Raw genomic sequence first — 18,776 nt, 5'->3', positions numbered from 1 at the left:
AAAATGCCAAACTATTCCTTTAAGTCTCTTAAAGCTTGTTTTCATCAAATTAAATTTCTGTACCATTTATAAAATAAATAAATAAAAAAAGTCACAGCCTAAATAAGCAAAAATCAATCTGTATTATTAATTTAGAGTTTATAACTCTGCTTATCTGCTTTGTGAGAACTGTGTGTGCATGTCTTTGTGGTCTGATCATATTTAATTGACAGTGGCCTGGCAACATAAGTAAACAACTCAACAACTGCCGTCACACTGTGATTCAAATGTTCAAATGTTGCTAAATCCTGACGGGTGCATTGAAGTATGTGACATCATGTTTTTTCTGTCAAGTCCAACCCACTTTAGACCGATTCAAAGTACTTCTACTTTGGCATTGAAGGTGCTGTGTGTAAGTTTTTGCTTTTGCTACATCGCCAACGTTAGCGTTAACAGCTGTTTATTTACCAGTCTAGAGGAAACGTTGTGAGTCCAGCATCAAACTTAATTCCTTTACTCGCCAAGAGCCGTCTCCAGTGGTGGACAGAGAGGATGAGGAAGTAGCTCTGTCCAGACGGCGTATTCTAAGTACATATAGCACCTTTAAATAGTGTGTTTTATTTATGTTTGTCCCCATCCTTCACAGTAAGAAGCTGATTGAGAAAACTGGTTTTCAGGGCCTTTAAACTGCTGATTGGCAGGATGCAGGCAGACTCTCTGCCTCAGACTTCCTCTAATTGGTTGGATCATTCCCAGACATGCTACTCACCAAAAACGATATAAAAAAAAAAAACAAATTTATTTTTATTGCTTCTATATAAATGATAATCCATGAGTAACCTACTGTGGCTTTAACAAAACCATTCACTACCGTGTACACTGCAGGATTTATGCAGTGTGTTTGTGTGCGATATGATGATTTCAGTCTGAGTCCATATTTCTCAATAGTAAGATGAGTCATGGTTTGAATTAAACTCTCAGAAATGCATTTTTAAAGAATGTCGTCTCCCTGTCGAACCATTACTGTGAATACATAAATGTACAAAAAAGCCTTTTTATCACAAATCACACACACATTTATTTAAATATTAAATTGAGTGAGTTGAGAATCAGCTGTGGAGCCTCTTCTTCTGACGTGTCCGTCACAATCAGATGAGTCTTGAGAGTTTTTGATGTAAATTTCTGAGGCTGTCGAAAAGCCTGCGCCTCTTGAATTACTAGTGTGTGTAATTATTTGAAGAGGGCACTCTGGTTCATGTGTCATTAGGATTAAGGTTTTTAGGTATAAAGTAGCTTTTTTTTTTTTTTGAGGAGAACACGGCCCTCAGAGACAACATAACAACTGGATCTGAGTCAGTTAAGGGACATGATTACACCCTGCAGGTTCTCTTTTCCGTAAAATTAAATTGTTTAAAATGAAGGCTGTGGGAAAAGGAGGCAAAAATAGATGTCTGGCAATAACACTGCCTTCCCTGCTCTGCTCTGCATTCCATCCACTGCCTCATTCTCCTTTCCCCATTTTGCTGCAGTGCCAGTTTGTCCTTTATTACGCCCTCACTCCGCTTTGAAAATCAAGAAATTGTATTTTATTCATAATTTTTCTTGGGCTTTGCCAACAACAACATCAAAGTACCAATTGCTTTGGTTGTGAACTTTTTGGAAAGAAGGGCGGAGGCGCTTCTCCCTCTTGAGATTGCATCGAAGGATATTGTTGAAGGTGTCATCACTGTGTATGAATTGTGTGTGTGATGGTGCTTAATGGTGTTTAATGTGTGTGTTGCGTCAGCTGCGGCAGGTTTCTCAGGCCAAGCGCTGGGATGACGTGGGGACGGGCAGACGCACGATCAGACAGTCCAGATTAGTCGAGTCTCTGGAGTTCCCTGATGAGGACTTTGGCGTCAATTTGGGAATAGTAAGTGTTTGATTTCATGTGTATGCTTTAGTGAATAGTATTTTTCTTTTTTTTATCTAAACAGCAATTATTTAATTTTGGTGGTGCAGTGTTTAGCACTGCTGCCTCACAACATGTAGGTTCTTGGTTCAAAGCTATCGGCCGGCTTGGGGCTTTCTGTGTGGGGTGGGTGCATGGGTTTCCTCTGGGTGATCCGGCTTCCTCCCACAGTCCGATGACATGCAGGTTTTAGGCGAATTGGCGACCCTATAAGGAAAAGCACTATGGATAGTGAATGAGTTATTTGATTTTCAGCAAATGTATGGCAACAGTTGCTGATAGTTAACACCATTTCTCAAACAAAAAGGGAAAAACATTTACCGGTCAGCTTCTGAAATGTGAGAATTTTCCTCTTTCCTCTGTAGAAAATCCGCTAAATTCAGTATGATTGGATTTCTGGCTGTGGAAGGGAATATGAGCAGTTTGAAAAAGTTCCCTTGGGTCGTTCGGTTGGGGGGTTTGGCGTCGAGACATTTTATGTTCGCTGACTAAAAACTATTCATTTTCACATAATTTTGATTTTGATAATGATATCATTATCATTACAACACTTAAAACAACAACACAGGTTGGAGTTTGTTTTTTTTTTTTTTTACAGCACACTCGGTTTATGAGCAAAAAGAAAAGCAAAACAAACGTGCTGATTGACGTGAGCGCTGTGTGAAGAGTGAGTGAGTAACACCAGTAAAACAAGCGTAAGGATTATCTGTAGGCCGACTGACTGAATTACTGTAGTCTTACAAAGGTTGGAAGATTCTTGCAGTCTAGTCCTGCAATAAATCCTCCTTCATGAAGGTTATAATCTTCTGTTATTGCAGGAACTGTGTGATGCTGCTGAATTGTATTGCATTATACAGAGAGGCGTTTCCATTATTTATTCTGCTCTGTTTGATGTAAATGGGGTGGGCAAAATAGTAGAAACGCCTCTCAGTATAACACAATACAGTTCAACAGTACAACAACCTACAGCCTCCAGCATGTTCATAAAGTTGACTCAACACTTCTCTGAAACCGTTTCAGCAGAAAACCGAACGTTATAACCTTCATTTATTGCAGGACTGTTGCATTAGACTGCATTAGTTTTAACTAGGTTTCCCTATAAACTGCTAACTGAGTGTGTTTGGGCCCTAAAAATAAAATCACTGCTCATTATGTAATTATCTTCTTTGATCACAGGACACCATGGCTATCAAGAAGCGGAGCGCCAGGACCAGGAGGATCCGTCCCGTCTCCACCAGACTGAGTGAGTCCTCTGCCTCTCTGACTTGTGCTGATGTAGCACCATATATTTAAAATAACAGCAGGGTCAGGGTCAATTGACTTTTAATCAAATAAAAAAAGTACTGTTTCCTCAGCCACCCAAGTGGTGTGCAACTTTTTCTCCGTCTATGCTAATGCTTATGCTAATAGTAACTCTGCTTTTAGCCTGTGTATTAAATCTTTGCATGTAATATCCTAAAATTAAAAGATTAACTTGGCCTTCTCTATGACACTGCCCTCAGGCCGAACTTTCCATTTTTTCCCCCTTATAATAATGGTCTAAGAATAGCAGAGTTGACACTTCATTTTCAACAGGGCAGATAATGTGGCTAAGGACCTAGATATTAAAACTGTAGGCATTTAAGTTTTCATATTTGTGTTGTGATTCCAACTGTTCTTTTGTAAGAGATCGTGAAGGAGCTTCATATTTAATTAAAATCAAAGAGGGCTCACCTTAAAATAGATAATTGAAGATAAGACATGAGAATAATTTCCATTTTGTCACAATCTTTTGTGTCATTATAGGTTTAGGTGACGAGCCCTGTTCCTCTCCCACCCCCTCTGCCCCACCCCACTCTGCCCCGCTCACCCACTCGGCATCATGGGAGTGTCTGTCCACGCTCCCCACCAACGGCTCGCCCTTACGCCATGTGACCCACGTCAGGCCCCGCCCGCCGCGGAGACACAGAGCCGGGCACCTACCACCTGAATCTGTGAGTTGACGGCCAATAGCATTGCAGTGACCTCTGACCTTGTTCTGAGGTGGGCAGGGAGCAGCCTCCCCTTCCACTCAACAAACACTATGAGATTTGTATTCCGACCTGGTTCTAACACAGGTAACACTTCCTAAATTGGGTCTTTTTATGGAACCTAGAGGGGAAATAGAGTTTTATATTGTTCTAGTGGCACCATTGTGTGTTATCATGTTTAACTGCCCCATTTTTGATCTCACAATGCAGCGTGACGCTCAGTCCATATGTTTCCACAAAAGAGCTCAGGAGGGTGTAGAGGTGAGAAAATAAACCCAACATGTATAGTTTTTTAGCATTTTGTTTATTTATCTCTTTAGTTTTTATTTATCTCTCGACTTCTTTGTGTGAACTTTTGTTATTCATCTTGTTTCCCATGCCAGTGGCACTTTCCAAAAATAAGTTCCTTTTAAAGTAGGAAGCTGTCGCATGTGTCTCTGTGACTCAAATGTTAATCACGCACAGCCATCTCCCAGGGGCCGTGGGGCAGCCTCTAACTTAGCGGCTTGTTTGTTTTGAGACTTTGTAAAAAGCTTTTTTTTTTTTGAAATCGCTACAAACTGAGTTAGGGCAGCATGATGAGGAGTTGTTTTATAAACAGACCTATGTTGGCAGTGCATTCGGGTTTGCCAGCCAATCATTTGAAATGATGATACCTTTTGTAAGCCTTTCAGCTTTTTGTCAACATGGCGGATTGATGATTGTTATCCTGTTATTCTATCTGTTTCCTGTTGTGTGTGTGTATGTGTGTGTGTGTGTGTGTGTGTGTGTGTGTGTGTGTGTGTGTGTGTGTGTGTGTGTGTGTGTAGCATTGCTCAGAGAACGGAGGAGTCAACATGCTGGAGGATGGACTACCTGATTTCTACAGCAAGAGAGTCCTGCCTGACAGGTAACTCACGGAATCAGTTTTATTTTTATATAGTCGTTAAAAAATGCAGTAAGTGTCTCCTGACTACGGTGGCCCCTGAGGACAACACACATGCAAGAGTGAAAATATGTTCATACCTGATATTTTATTCTTTAGCATCTAAAAGGGACGAAGCCAGCTAAACATGCAGTAATGCACTAAATGAGAGTGTTGATTGAACGGTTAACTGACCGTCATCAGTTTGCAGCTGTTATGACTCTGGCTAAAGTGGCCACAACAAAAGGGAAACACACCATGGATGAGATTAATAAAGAGTATTTTTTATTAAACCAAATACCAGATGCCAAATTAAATCTTCTGAGTATGAGGTGTGGAAATCAGTAAATTCAGTGGTGTGTAATGTGCATGTGTGAGGTAGGTTAGTGCAGGTGTTGTAAGGTGCAGAACTAAACATAAGGATTAACCTAAAACAACATAACCAAACCCAAAATGTGATGTGCCGGTGGAGAGGAGCAGAGAGAGATTTGTTGGCAGCCAGGACTTCTATACCCTGGAACACATGCCACAGGTGTTCCAGATGTACCAATCAGCTTGTCAACCCCAGGGGTCCTGAGCGTTTTTGAGTCTGACAAGAGTTAACAATCCTCTCGCACCAGAAGGCGGCGGAAACGCACCAAAAAGCTTTCTGCCAACTGCCAAAAAAACATCCAAAGAGAAGAGGAGCTGCACCCGGTGTGCGTCTAGCATGGCTAATGCTGGCAATTCAAACATCGCAGCGGTGGTGTCGGACGCCGCATGGACTGCCATCAGCAACTGGCACCTAGCAGCTGACTTATAACGGGTTCAGACCAGGAGAATCAATTAAAACAAAGCTGTCTGTGATTCTGTAGTCGCGTATAGTGAAAAATTTAGTTTGGGAAGTGGCAGTGATGGTGGGGGGGGGCTGCGGGTGGATGTTGTAGGAGGAGGTTCTACTGAAAAAGAATAGCTCAGAGCAACTCATTAAAAAAAAAAGAAAGAAATGAACATGAACTAGTTTAATCTGAGTGAACTGAACTTTGAGCTAGCTCATGTGAAGTGTGAACTTGCACAGCACTGAACTTCATCTTGCAATTATACATGACAGTTCTCATTAGTATGACATAATGATCATCTTTCATAATGAATGAAAGAATGTGATTATCAGAGTTAAGTTATCATTCAAAACAAAGCTGGTGAGGAGGACGTGCAATACACATTCCTGACAATCTTCAGCAGATATACAGGCAGCGCTGATAAAGGCAGAAAAGAAGAGGATTTCCTAAATGTTTCCTCATAATTACAAGATGCTAAGTTCTAATCATGAGACAGACGGACATATAACCACACACACATACACACACACTCGAGGTGAAAACAATACCAGCCTCACTAACACATCTGGTAATGGCACCTGTGAACCCGCTGAACCAAAAATAGCAATGTATTATTATACACCTCCGTAAGACGAGGCTTCCTCCTCTATGCTTCTGATCTCAGGGGTTATCAGTCACTCCTATCTTCCCTCTCCTGCAGCATCAGTGCTGCTAAAACTGCTTTATACAATGATAAGATCAGCAGTGCAGCAGACTTCTTGGAAATTATTTTCCACCTTCATAACACTACTCAGTCCTCCACCGGACACAAGCCCTCTCACCTTATAGCTTTGCCTCTTTCTTTACTGAAAAGGTGCCGGCCATCAGCGGCCAGTTCTCTGAACCACTCAGACAACCGGTTCCGGTCGGTTAAGGGTGCATCACTCTCCGTGGTCTGCCCTCGCACTGAGGGCACGGCATCTGCAAGCCAAACATGTAGGAGTCCTACTTAATGCCTTTCTTTGCCTCCTCCGGTGAATGGCGCAGCACTTCCTTCATTCACCCCTTTCACAAGGTGTCAAACCTCCTGACCTGAAGCCTTCCTACGACATGTCCACTAGACCCCATTCCTACCAACCTCCTCCAAGCCAATTATCTCCCAGCTTCCACTGACGATGTTTCTAACCGCATTCAGACGCCTTCACTCAACCGTGCTCAAGTTGGAAACTATCGGCCAGTCATGGTTACTTCCATTCTTCTCCATCGGAAGTGCCGCTTTTCAAACGGGCCTCAGAATTCCTCGCACAGAACGACCTCCTTGATCCACACCGGTCGGCCTTTAACAGCGGCCACTCCACTGAAACGGTTCTGTTGTCTGAGACAGAAACCTTAAGGTCAGCTAGAGCTGCAGCTTGGTTCTCTGTACCGTCTTCCTGGACGTATCAGCAGCCTTCAACACGGTAAACCGCCACATCCTGCTACCCATAATGCGATCTGCACTCTCTGTTGTTGGCATTTCGGGCAAAACCCGTGCTTGGTTTGAATCCAACCGCATCGGATAAAAATCAAGGTAAAAATCGCCTCTTCATCTCTCATCCCAAGCAAGGCTGTAAGAAACCTGTGTGTCATGATTGATGACCGGCTTTCCTCCTCTGACCATGTTGCGTCCATCTCCCAGTTGTTCTGCTTTGCACTATATAACGTAACAAAAATCCAGCTTCACCTGCCTCAGTATGCCACCTACCTCTTGATGCATACTGCTCATTGACCTCCGTTGGCTTCCCATGGCCGCACGAATCAAATTCAAGTCACTGATGCTTGCCTGCAGAGTGACTTCCTGGTCTGCACCCTTCCACTTCAACATACAGACTCATGCTCCCTCTCTGCCACTGTCTTCCTTCAAGGAACGTCATCATGCTTTAAAAACAGGACTGTTGAATTTCCCTGTCCAATGCTTTTGTTCTGTCATGGTATTTTATGCTATTGGTGATAAATACACAGCATGCCCCTGAAGCACTTGGGCACAAATGACATGGAGAGGTTCCATTCGCACTGAATAGAGGTGTAATGTGTGTAACTCTATTTGAGCAATAACTAGAACATATTTCATTACATAGAATAAATCATTTTGTTTACTGTCACAGCCCAGCCTCTTATTTTCCATCTCATTTTCCTTGAAACTGCAGCGGGGTCGTGCAAAGTTGTCTTTTCTCTGTATTAGACGCAGCATTAACTGGCGGCGTTTACAGACCTTCGGCAGAATAATTACATATCGGAGAGACACGACGACATCAACATAAACTTCACATAGACGTCACACAGTAATTAGCTTCAGCTGTATATTCTACAGTAAATCACAAAGGTGTCAGTCAAGTCTTGTGTGATTAGCCACTTTAATGTTTGCTCTAATTAAAATTTGATTTAACTAATTTAATATCAGACTGTTAATCAGTGTCACTTGATGTAAAAGTTCACGACAAACTTAAAATAATCTTTTTTAATAATTCCAGTAAAGCAGTGTATTGAATAGTTTGGTCTAGTAATGATTAATGTATTTACAGTGGATCACATGACTGCTTGTAGGTGAAGGGGGGTGGCTTTAAGTGATGAACCTACAGTCTCACACTCGTCAGAGCTTTTTTGTTTTTAGCCAAAATGCTCTAAAAACCCATTTTTCACTAACCTGACCTGCACCAGACAACAGACAGACACAGTTAGCGACTAGCTGGAGGACAAAATGGAGAATAAATTATATATACTATATATATTATATTATATATTATGTGCAAAAATAGTTTTATAATTTATTTATACTTAACATTAGCAAATAGGCTATTGTCTGAGCTTCTGTAAAGCCTGCTAATTCTCATTATAAAAATTGTTGTAACAGCAATTAAACTTGATCCATGTCTCAAACTTATGCCATGTTGGGTCCTTGAATTTGAGGGAAGTGGGCCTGGAAAGTCCTTGAATTTGATATTAAAGAAGGTGTCAAATCACAGCAGCAGGTCTTTGGTCTAATATCACTAACAACCAAAGCTCCTCTGGCTTGAAGCTATCACTGAACTAGCCAATCAAATAAAAACCTTCAATAACAAACTACACTTGGTAAAATTATGGTGTAATTAGTGAATCTTGAATAGTTGAATTATATATGTGACGTCTACAGTTCAGGTTAAGGGTTTCAGGTGGTGTAAGGAACATTGTGATCATCATTTTTTAGCAAATTACTTAAATAAGGATTGTAAGATCCCCATAAATGGCTCAGTGAGGTTCAGCTCAGAGCTGGACAGCACCATGTCTGCTCCAGCCACATTGGAAATGACAGTTCCCAAACAGTGTTAAGGCTTCATGACGATGTGTGCTTAATGCCAACCAGCAGTCGGTGCATAAAAAAGATTCACTGAGGCAGCAAATACTACGCCTTCTGTCAAATATGTGAAACCATCTGTACAGGCCACTCTGAAGAGAAAGTCTGTCCGTCATTGTCAAATGGTTCATTCGTATAAGTGATGTTAACACTGGGATCCGGTAGCTAGCGATGACTTGTACAGGATATGGTGCATTAATGGTTGGCGGCTGATTGTTTTAACAGCACAACCCCATGAAAAACAACCTCTAACTCTTGTATATGTATGTACGACTGTATGTATCCTTCTCTCTATCCATTTCTCCTCTTGTTTTTACCAATAACGTCTTCTCTCTCCCCCTTGTCTTTCCTCCCCTTTCTCTCCCTTTCAGTCAGTTGTCCTCCCTCCATCAGGCCCAGTCGCTGCGGAGGAAGAAAAGGCGCAGCGTGTTGTCCATTTTCTCCGGCTTCCGCAAGAACCGCAACTCCACCATCTCTAACCAGGACTCGGAGTACGTACGCAGAGGAGGGGAGAAGGAGGGAAGGAGGGAGTGAAAGTAACATCTAAGTGCACGGACCCAGAGAATGAGACGGCTGTTAAATTAATCCAGCACTGGGCATTAACGTCACTTCATAGCTTCATAAATATTTCAGTGAAAGAAAATATTTCGCCATCTCTAACTGTTTTTTCTTTGCTTTAAAATTACGGCGCTGAAACATTGAAGGTGCTGTTACATAACGGCGCCATAGTTTAAAAAGTAGACAGCAGTATGGTAAGAGGGGAAAAGTGTACAATGTGTAATTACACAGATTAGTAACCGAGGGGAAAATATAGCAATCAGTAGGCACTCACCATTAAAGGGGGTTGCACAGTTGGACAAAATGAAAGGAAAAAGGCACTCGGTGAGAGCTACACTGTGTGTTCCAGCTGGCAGAAGTGGTTACAAATTAAACTTAAAGGAATTGTGGCTAAACTAAAACCTGGTGATGTATTCTCCTCTGCTGGTTAACAACCTGGCTGTGGTGCTGGAGCTGCACACTTAAACAGAAGCCAAGTTTCACAGCAGTCTGAAAGAGAAGAATAAAAGAACAGATGACTCATCTGAAGGCTGGCTATAGATAGACACAGCTTTTTAAAAACAGTTTACAGTGTTTTGTAGTGTTTTACCTGCAGATTGTTGCTAAGCAATCAAAGAGATTGTTTGTTGCTGTATTCACTTGGCTGCACTCTGACTCCGTTTCTTTTGTCTTTTTTACAGCAGCACAGAGACAAACTGGAAAGCGTAACAGAATCTGGGCCAAAAATCTGTCCCTTAATGCAGACATTTAAAATTAATGACAAAGAAGGCACATGCTTATATTGCATATTGTAAAAATAATTAAAAGGATTGTTGATTTACAGCACATTAAATATCTGTAAGCCATGAAAGTCAATTTGAGGGCAGATCAGATCAGCCACCACTTACTCACATCCTCCCTCTCCCCCAAGGTCAAGACTCAAGAAAATGTGTTTCTTTTCTGTCGGTTTGTTCCAGCAGCGCCTCAGAGAACGTCTACTCGATGATTCAGCACCCCAAGGACGCTGTGAGGCCAGAGAGCGCTGTTCCAGGAGCAAACGGGAGCATGCCCTCACCTCGGCCAATGCAGGGCGCACCTGTGCACGGGCTGAGGGCTGCCAGCCCCCCCTGCCTCATCCAGAGACAGGTACGGTGTTAGGGACAGTCACAGTGACCAGAAATCCCAAATTTGAAGTTTTATCACAGCAAGCAGCCACCGACACTCAATCCCTTGCAGCTCCAGGGCTTCTGCTCTCTAGTTAATCCTGACCTTTGACCTTTGAAAGCACAAGGGCTTTCTTAAGTGTGTATTTAACTTCCATATAAGCACACACAGCTTTATTCCTCTGGGGAATAGTGCACACTCTGGAACACCAAACCATTTCAATTGAATGCAAATGTCTTCTAATACTATTTCTCTGCTGTCTGCTTCCAATCTAACTCGTATACATGAATCTGAACCGTGAGCATCCTGCTCCCAATTCCTACAGTCCCACATGACACGACAGTGCACAGTTGCATGCTGTGCCCACCACCTGCTATTCTCAGCCTCAGCCTCAGCCTCAGCATGTCTGAGGTGTGGAGGACTATATGGCCTATTTTAAATCTCTGCCAAATACACACACACACACACACACACACACACACACACACACACACACACACACACACACACCCCCTCTCTCTCTCATCCAAATCCCTTTGGTTCTAAAAGTAGAGCCCATGGATCCTCACTGATCCTTGAGGGGCTTTGAGGACACCCCTTGCAAAATGAGGGATAGTTTAATTTTGGTATAATTGAATACTAATATAAATTTTAATCATAGGCTTCACTCTCAGCACTGTTACCACCAGACAGATTCAGTAGATCATCAAAAACAAGCTGTGAATCCCAGAGAGCTTTATATATCCTGTATAAAAATGTATGAGGTGTAATATTTGACTTTGCGCATGTATGTCCGTCTCTGTCCCTGTACAGTCCACAGACCTGGTGAGCATGGTGTACAGCTGCATCGGGGCAGAAATCGAGGACTCAGATGGCAGCAGCAACTGTGACATCAAAGCGACAGACCAGGACATCGACAGATCGACCACCATCTCAGATGCCCCCGCAGATACTCGGAGTAACGGCCACGTGGTGTCCTCCAAACAGCAGACGGACAGACAGATGGAGACGAGCCGGCAGGAGAGGATCGTACCCCTGACAGACTCACGGACTGAGATGGAGGAGGACAGACCGAGCGGCGGTGGAAATGCGGCCCCCTGTGGGCCGAGGCCAGAGCCACCGCCACAGAGCACCAAGCCCAGCCTGGCTGCCATGAGGCAGAGACACCTGCAGGAGAGTTTAGGTACTGCAAGTTAAAACAACATTTGAGGTTACAGTACAGTGTTTTATGATTGCTTTGAGCTCAGTAACCTGATGGAGTGATGTTGGCAATAACAACACACGTTTATTAATGTAGGATTCATTTTATTGCAAATTGACTTGATTATCTGTCGTTAGAGTCGCACAGCATATTCAATAAATCAAATTAAAGTTGTCTTCCTCCACATCATTTCAAATACTGACTTCTTTCACTTTTCCTCATCGCTGTTTGTGTAATTGAGGAAATAAACAATAACTGCAGTGGGGAAAGATTGATACTGTTGACGCATTTCATTTACAACTAAATTCAGTGATAAACATAATGTGATGCTCTCATAAATGATGCCATCAGTGTTTATAGTATCATTTAATGTAGCATCATGAAATTTGCAGATTGAATCTGTCTGGAATACTGAGCCAAAGAAATTGCGAAACACTGTAAAGCTTCTGTGTCAGTCAGAGTCATGGTCAGATCAGTTGTAATGCTGCGTTATATTTACTGTAAACACATGATGGTTGTGTTTAGTTATGTGCTTTTCTCGCAGCATGTAGCACATTTTCTTAATAAAGTGAGAGTGTCGGGTACTAATGATTACTAGCTATAATGTTACATTGATGATGCGTTATCAGATCTACATGGAGCACAAATAAGTCTATAGATATTAGCTAATACTGGCTAACAGCTTTGTGTCTCTTTTTTTGTTTACTGTTAAAAAGCTCTGGGTAAAAAGTTAGAAAGCAGTTAAAAACTTAGCTCAGCATCATTAAAAAAAGATTAGTTTAAGTGAAGTCTATCGAAGTGAGTTTAATGAGAGATGAAGTATAAGGGCAGTGATTTGATTCGCTGTCGTCCCAAAGGTCTGCTGCTCCAAACTTCAGGGGTCTTTACAGAGAGAGGCCCATTGTTAAGAGCTATTGTTAGTTTCGAGTCTAGACTTTGTAACGAGCTAAACCTCCTCAGTTACAAGAGGAGCCGCAGACTGCAGTCTGGCTCAAAGAGAAATAAAAGATCAGTGCAACAGCCAGAGGCCAGAAGTGGTCGTGTCATGAAATCAGTGTAATGATCTGCTGATTGACATTGAAAATGGAGAGAGGATACAGGCAGTACAGTACAGTATTTAAAATAGCTGCTGCGGAGTTTTCCTCCGTAACTGAAGGTGAGTTGTCGCTGATGTCAGAGACAAACCGTCATGCATATAAACATGCTACTAAACAGATGTATAAGCATATTAAAAGATGGCCAGGTGCTTCTATGCATATGTCTGCTTGACTCTCTTGAAGCTGTAGGAAGCATTTAACACAGGAAATCTAACAGAAACAGTCTATAACTGTAGGTGTTTTATCGTTTGTTTTACATTATAGGTCTGTTTTTTATCATTTATCAGTTTTTTTTTTAACATTTCCAATGAGGGAATGCACATGAAATGTGTGCTCCTGCTACTTGTCAATAAAGGCTTGTACTTATTTTAAAATGAAATAAAAATGTTGTAACGACTGCGTGTTGTCTGTGTTTTTGTCTCACCAGAAGAGGCAGGAAGGCTGGAGGAAGAGGAGCAGAGTGAAAGAAAGCGTGAAGAGAAGCAGCGAGCGAGAGGACCGGAGGGACAGCGTCCTCTTATTCCCAGTAAGGTATGTATCAAGGTATGTGAAAGACAAAAAAGTAACGTCCGTGCAGCAGACTCTGATACATCACCAAATACCACTGTATGTCCCACTTTCAGCCCAGTCTTGACCTCTCGAGAGACAAGACCTCTCCGGAAAACACCAAGACCCCTCCCACAGCCTCACCCGTCAGTCCAGGAGAAGAACCCGCCAGTGACCAGAGGAGCTTGCCCCCGGCTCAGCAAGACGAGGGGACCACTCAGAGGAAAAGCCCTCTAGCATCTGCCAAGGCTGGGACAGAGGCCGGAGATCCTGCCCTCAGCCAAGGTAACGTGTCATTTTACAGCAAAGGATAAAGTATAGTATATGATGGCAAATTGTGTTGTGGTAGAAGTCATAATCAAAAAGCATTGGTGATACTTAAATATAACTTTAATGGATTTTAGTTCGGATAAACTGACAAACCTCAAGGAGACAAAATGTGTCGATGTCAGTGAGGCCATATGGAGAGAAAAAGATGGTGTGCATGATGATAATGATGATGGTTATGATTGTCAGATGAGGAAGAAGGCCGTAATGGATTTCCAGCAACATCACATCACACCAGGAAGTCCAACTCATTTGACATAGGTACTGTATGTCTGACGATGTGTCTACTGCACCCCTGCTGCTGTGTACACATTATATGTATATGTTACATGTAGAGACAATAAGCATGCCGTTTAGTTACACACATGGAGGTCTGACGCAAATGCACATCTTGCTGTTTTTGTTCATAATTCATAACAGCGGCGTGAAGCCTTTGTTATTTTTTATCAAATGAAAGCAGCACGAGTGTCTGGTTTGATGTGCTCCCAAGCCTGTAGACCTTGCTGGCTGTGCACCGTGTGACTGCCTTATCCTGCAACCCCTCTTTTTTGAGTTCCTGCACCCCACTGTGTGTGTGTGTGTGTGTGTGTGTGTGTGTGTTTGTCTCCTGCCTTTTCCCTCAGGCATGGAACGAGACAGTCCCTACGATCTGGAGAGGTCTTCAGATCGCAGATTCCCTGTGAAAAAGCCCTGTTTCCCCCAGTACAGAAACAAATCTCTGGATTATCCTGCTGGGACCAGGTGTATGTATCTGTTTCACTTCCTGCAAATATGTGTGGTACGACAGCCATGGGGCAGGAAAACTTTGCACAGTTCTTTAGGTTTTTGTACAAATTATTGCACCGTAAAAAAATCATTTCAGAATGAATTGTCTGCTGTGTTACAGCTAATTAAATTTTCTGGAAGTTGTACAACATTCAGTTTGTCTTTTTATAAAGTTAATTAAATCCAAGCAAAAAAAAAAAAAGCTTGTGCAAAAGTGTCAATTTGTAACTTTTGCAAAAACTCAAGTGTGTGCAAACTTTTTCACAGCGCTGTACATGGATGAGTCACACCCTGCATATTGAATACATACTCGTTCCAGTTCTTGATGAATGGCTGACCAAAGAAAGATCATAAAACATAATTTAAAGATGTAATTTGGCTGTTTTCCAGATATGTGTCATTGCAGCTGGCAGCTGGATCTGACACGGCCTGGATAAGTGTGCTATTAGACGAGAACTTCATCATTTTTGAAATAAGGACCTTTTATCACTCCTGCTGTAATTGGAGCTGATTTCTTTTTGATACCGTGTTCCATTATTGAGATAATTGGCAGCCATGTTTAGCTGATTCAACATCACTTTCCACACTGAGCCGTTTGGCACTGAAGATGAAAACCTGAGGCAGTGGAATTCAAGGGGCACTAATGACATGGCAAAAACCACTGCCAATTACCTCTGTAATGCAGAACTATATATCAAAAATCTGCTGCAGGGGACTCAATTACCATCACATCGGGAATGATAAAAAGGGCCCACATGTCACGAATGGTGGCAAAAAAGCCGTCTGGTTAAATGTTCGGTGGGCTGAAATATCAAGCAGATGCTTCATATTCAGGGCAATAGCCACATTATCACATTTGAGTTCCCTATTCACACTGAAATCTCATTATTAGAAACTAATTCTAAGTTTGGCAAACTTAAAGCTGCATCATTAGATTTTTTTTGGCGAGAGTGTTAGCGAACCGTTTACACATCCAGAAGATACAGAGCAACATTAGCATTCATTTAAAGTTTCCTGCTACCTGATCAATTCAAGTCCAATATAATGATCTTTTCTTTTTTTTTTTTTTAGCAGTTAAATGTGTCACTATGCTCATTAGCTAACCGCTAACTTTGTCTGTCTGATGTTTGGTTCTGGGCAGGAAGGAGACAGTTGGTTTATCAGAGCATTTTTTCTGAAAACAGCTGATTGCTGTGATTCAAGACGCGGCTGATGAGAGCGGAGTTGTGGACCACAAATCTAAAACAATGATTCAAAAGGGTTAAAAGCAACTGCATCATTTAGTGATTATTCTCTGGGTTTAGCACTCGATAAACACCTTTGCACATTGCACATCATCAATTGATCCACTGTTAATGTAAAATATTGATTGTGCAGCTTTACACCCACAATAACTGCTATTCTAAACCACTTGGAGGTAACTCTGTTTTTCTATGTTTTTCTCCACCAAACTCTTGAAGAAAATATCTGGCTTGTAATTTTCTAAAAGAAAAAATTACAATTCCTATTCAAATTTTCAATTAGCTAAAACAACTACAATTCTCAGTAGAAGTGAGAGGGAGTGCAGCTTTGAGTGATTATCCTCTGTAGGTTTGTCACTATTAGCGACATCTTAAACAGGATCATTCAATCCATTGTTAATAAAAACATTTTCATTAGTGCAGCTTTAGAGCCATGCATTAATATTATATTTGCTTCTTTAGGTTATGACAGCCCCCAGCTTGGTAACAGAGATGCGTTATGACATTACCAGTGGACCAGGAGGAATTTGCTGGGAAGAGACGACTTGAACACGGAGGACTGGAGAGAGACAAGCTTTTAAAACTGTGGACTCAACTGACGCAGCTTCTTTTTTTTCTTTTTTTAAATCCATATAAACATTTGTTGCTGAAAATGCATGTACTGTATGCTTTCTGTTTTTAACGGGTTGCACTTGCTATGGTTTTTTCTCAGGCATAAGGGAAGCTCTGACCTGCAGTACATAAAGTACTTTTCATACGAACACACAATATTTCAGTGTCTCTCCAGTGTACTCATGATCTGTTTTATGCATTTGTACAAAACCATTTGATGTTGAAAATACTCTGTCCTCTCATCCCCTCCCTGTCTTTTACTGACAATCTGTGACTACTGAAAGTGAGTTTGTACTGTATTTACTCTAATGACGGTGTAAATACTGAATATAAAACTGCACTAGCCATTGTGGTAACTCTACCAGTTAACAATCATGTTTTTATTTGTGATAATATATCATTTGATAACTGTGTTTGTAAGTATGCTTTTGGTGTATGCTGATGTTGATGATTGAGAAATGTGTTATCATGCACTTAGTATTTAAGTCAGTCAGTGGATCACTTGCAGTTTTAATCTGATTTTGCAGGCCTGAAAATGAGTATATTTTCTAAAAATGCTTCTATGAATCAGAATAAATAAAATCGACTTTACACAACGAATTGGATCTCTATTCACATCACATTCGATTCAGTACTTTTATTGTCATCGTACAACTTGCAGGTACAACAGAATTAAGTGTTTGACATATTATTTGTTAAACTATTATAGGTATTGTTTGACATGTAATTTAAATGGAACATGGGTTTTTCAAAAGGGAACTCCCCTGTCTTCTGTGGCTTTATAATCCCTCATGAGGTTATTGGGGTTTGGTGACCAGATTATTATAGGAGTACAGGAGTAGTTTTAGGAAATATGTTTATTCACTTTGTTGCTGACAGTGAGATGAAAGGATTAATGCCTCTGATACCTGCATTAAGTGTGGCGCTGGAGCCAGGGGGCAGTTAGCTTAGTTTATAGCATAAATCACTAGCTCAGCCAATAGTTCCATCTTGTAACTCCCCCATAAAACCAAAGACATACATGTCTTTATGTGCAGATTAAACGAGCGAACTATTAAGTCTCAACTAATGAGATTTAAAGATGCTGGTAGGCAGATTTTTTTTTTCTTTGGACAGAGGCACACCAACTGTTTCCCCCTGCTTCCAGTCTTTACACTGAGCTAAACTTAATGCCTTCTCACTCCAGCTTTATATATATATATATAAAAAATAGCTACATATTTTGTGAAATACACTTATTTGCTTTCTTGTCAAGAGGTAGATAGCAAGATTAATACCACTCTTAAGTCTGTATAGTAAATAGGAAAGCGCTGCCAGCAGATGTTAGCTTAGCACAAAGACTAGTAAGAAGGAAACAGCTTAGCATAGCTCTGTCTGAGGGTAACAAATTATGCAAACCTACCCAATGCCTAACCCTTGAAGTTCACTAATTAATATGTGAAGTCTTAGTTGTTTCAATCCTTCAAACATTTTATTGTAAATGACACATTTATGTGGTTTTAATTTGGTTATTTCTTGGCCGGGAGCCTCCAGGCTTGTTGTTACTAAAGCATTGCCACATAAGACACTTGAGGCTAGTCAGGCTAGCTGTTTTCAGTCCGTATGCTAGGCTAAGCTAATCAGCTACTAGATATAGCTTCATGCTTGGCAGACAGATATGAGAATGATATCATCTTCTCATCTAACTCTTAGCAATGAAGCAAATAAGTGTATCTCCCAAAATATTAACTTATTCCTTCAAAAGAAACTAACTAACCTCTGTTGTTGCTTGTTATATTTTTTGCCATTGTTTCTTAAATCTGTCTCTTGTGAGTCCCCCAACATTAATAATCAATCAGTGGACATCTTTAAAAAAACAAAACAACAAACAAAACAAAAAACTAAACAGAAAGAAAAAGAAAATAAAAGAGAAATGTTTTTGTTACCATGAGATGTACATGAATTTTCAGATTATAACAACATGGATTCATAATTGTTTCTTAAAGGCACCTAATAACATTTAAGTCTAATGGTGGTGCAGATGACCAAACATCCACGATGTTGGCTCCCTTTTATTATTTCTTTGTGATGTGATAACTCCGAACTAACTTTTCTAAATGAGTGCTACTGCCTCTGAGCAGCAGATGGCAGCAGAGACTGAGCGCTCCTCTCCCCCGAAACCGCCAGCTCACACTTCCAGTGACATGTCGCTGCCAAGTCATGATCCACTGTCATCACCATAACCATGGATCCTAGCAGCAGTCACTGTCGCTGCATTAATGAAGGCAGAATATACT

At 41.3% G+C, this 18,776-nt stretch overlaps 1 protein-coding gene across 1 annotated transcript in view; it reads left to right on the top strand.

Annotated features, from left to right (window-relative positions):
* The window catches only part of LOC111223807 (capping protein, Arp2/3 and myosin-I linker protein 3-like), an 86,734-nt gene extending 70,264 nt beyond the window's left edge, over positions 1-16,470 (top strand). Inside the window, exons 30-41 of the mRNA XM_022748084.1 lie at positions 1,766-1,891; positions 3,107-3,173; positions 3,722-3,903; positions 4,749-4,828; positions 9,382-9,501; positions 10,525-10,693; positions 11,525-11,894; positions 13,437-13,540; positions 13,633-13,840; positions 14,072-14,143; positions 14,506-14,625; positions 16,351-16,470. Coding sequence (XP_022603805.1) covers positions 1,766-1,891; positions 3,107-3,173; positions 3,722-3,903; positions 4,749-4,828; positions 9,382-9,501; positions 10,525-10,693; positions 11,525-11,894; positions 13,437-13,540; positions 13,633-13,840; positions 14,072-14,143; positions 14,506-14,625; positions 16,351-16,391 — 1,659 coding nt within the window. The 3' untranslated portion in view covers positions 16,392-16,470. The remainder of the gene's footprint in view (positions 1-1,765; positions 1,892-3,106; positions 3,174-3,721; positions 3,904-4,748; positions 4,829-9,381; positions 9,502-10,524; positions 10,694-11,524; positions 11,895-13,436; positions 13,541-13,632; positions 13,841-14,071; positions 14,144-14,505; positions 14,626-16,350) is intronic.
* The last annotated feature ends 2,306 nt before the right edge of the window (positions 16,471-18,776 follow it).

Source organism: Seriola dumerili, unplaced genomic scaffold, assembly GCF_002260705.1.
Source record: "Seriola dumerili isolate Sdu_G_001 unplaced genomic scaffold, Sdu_1.0 BDQW01000116.1, whole genome shotgun sequence".
In the NCBI taxonomy this organism is placed as follows: Eukaryota; Metazoa; Chordata; class Actinopteri; order Carangiformes; family Carangidae; genus Seriola; species Seriola dumerili.
The sequence above is the reverse complement of the archived record's forward strand: the minus strand, read 5'-3'. Positions and strand labels throughout refer to the sequence as shown.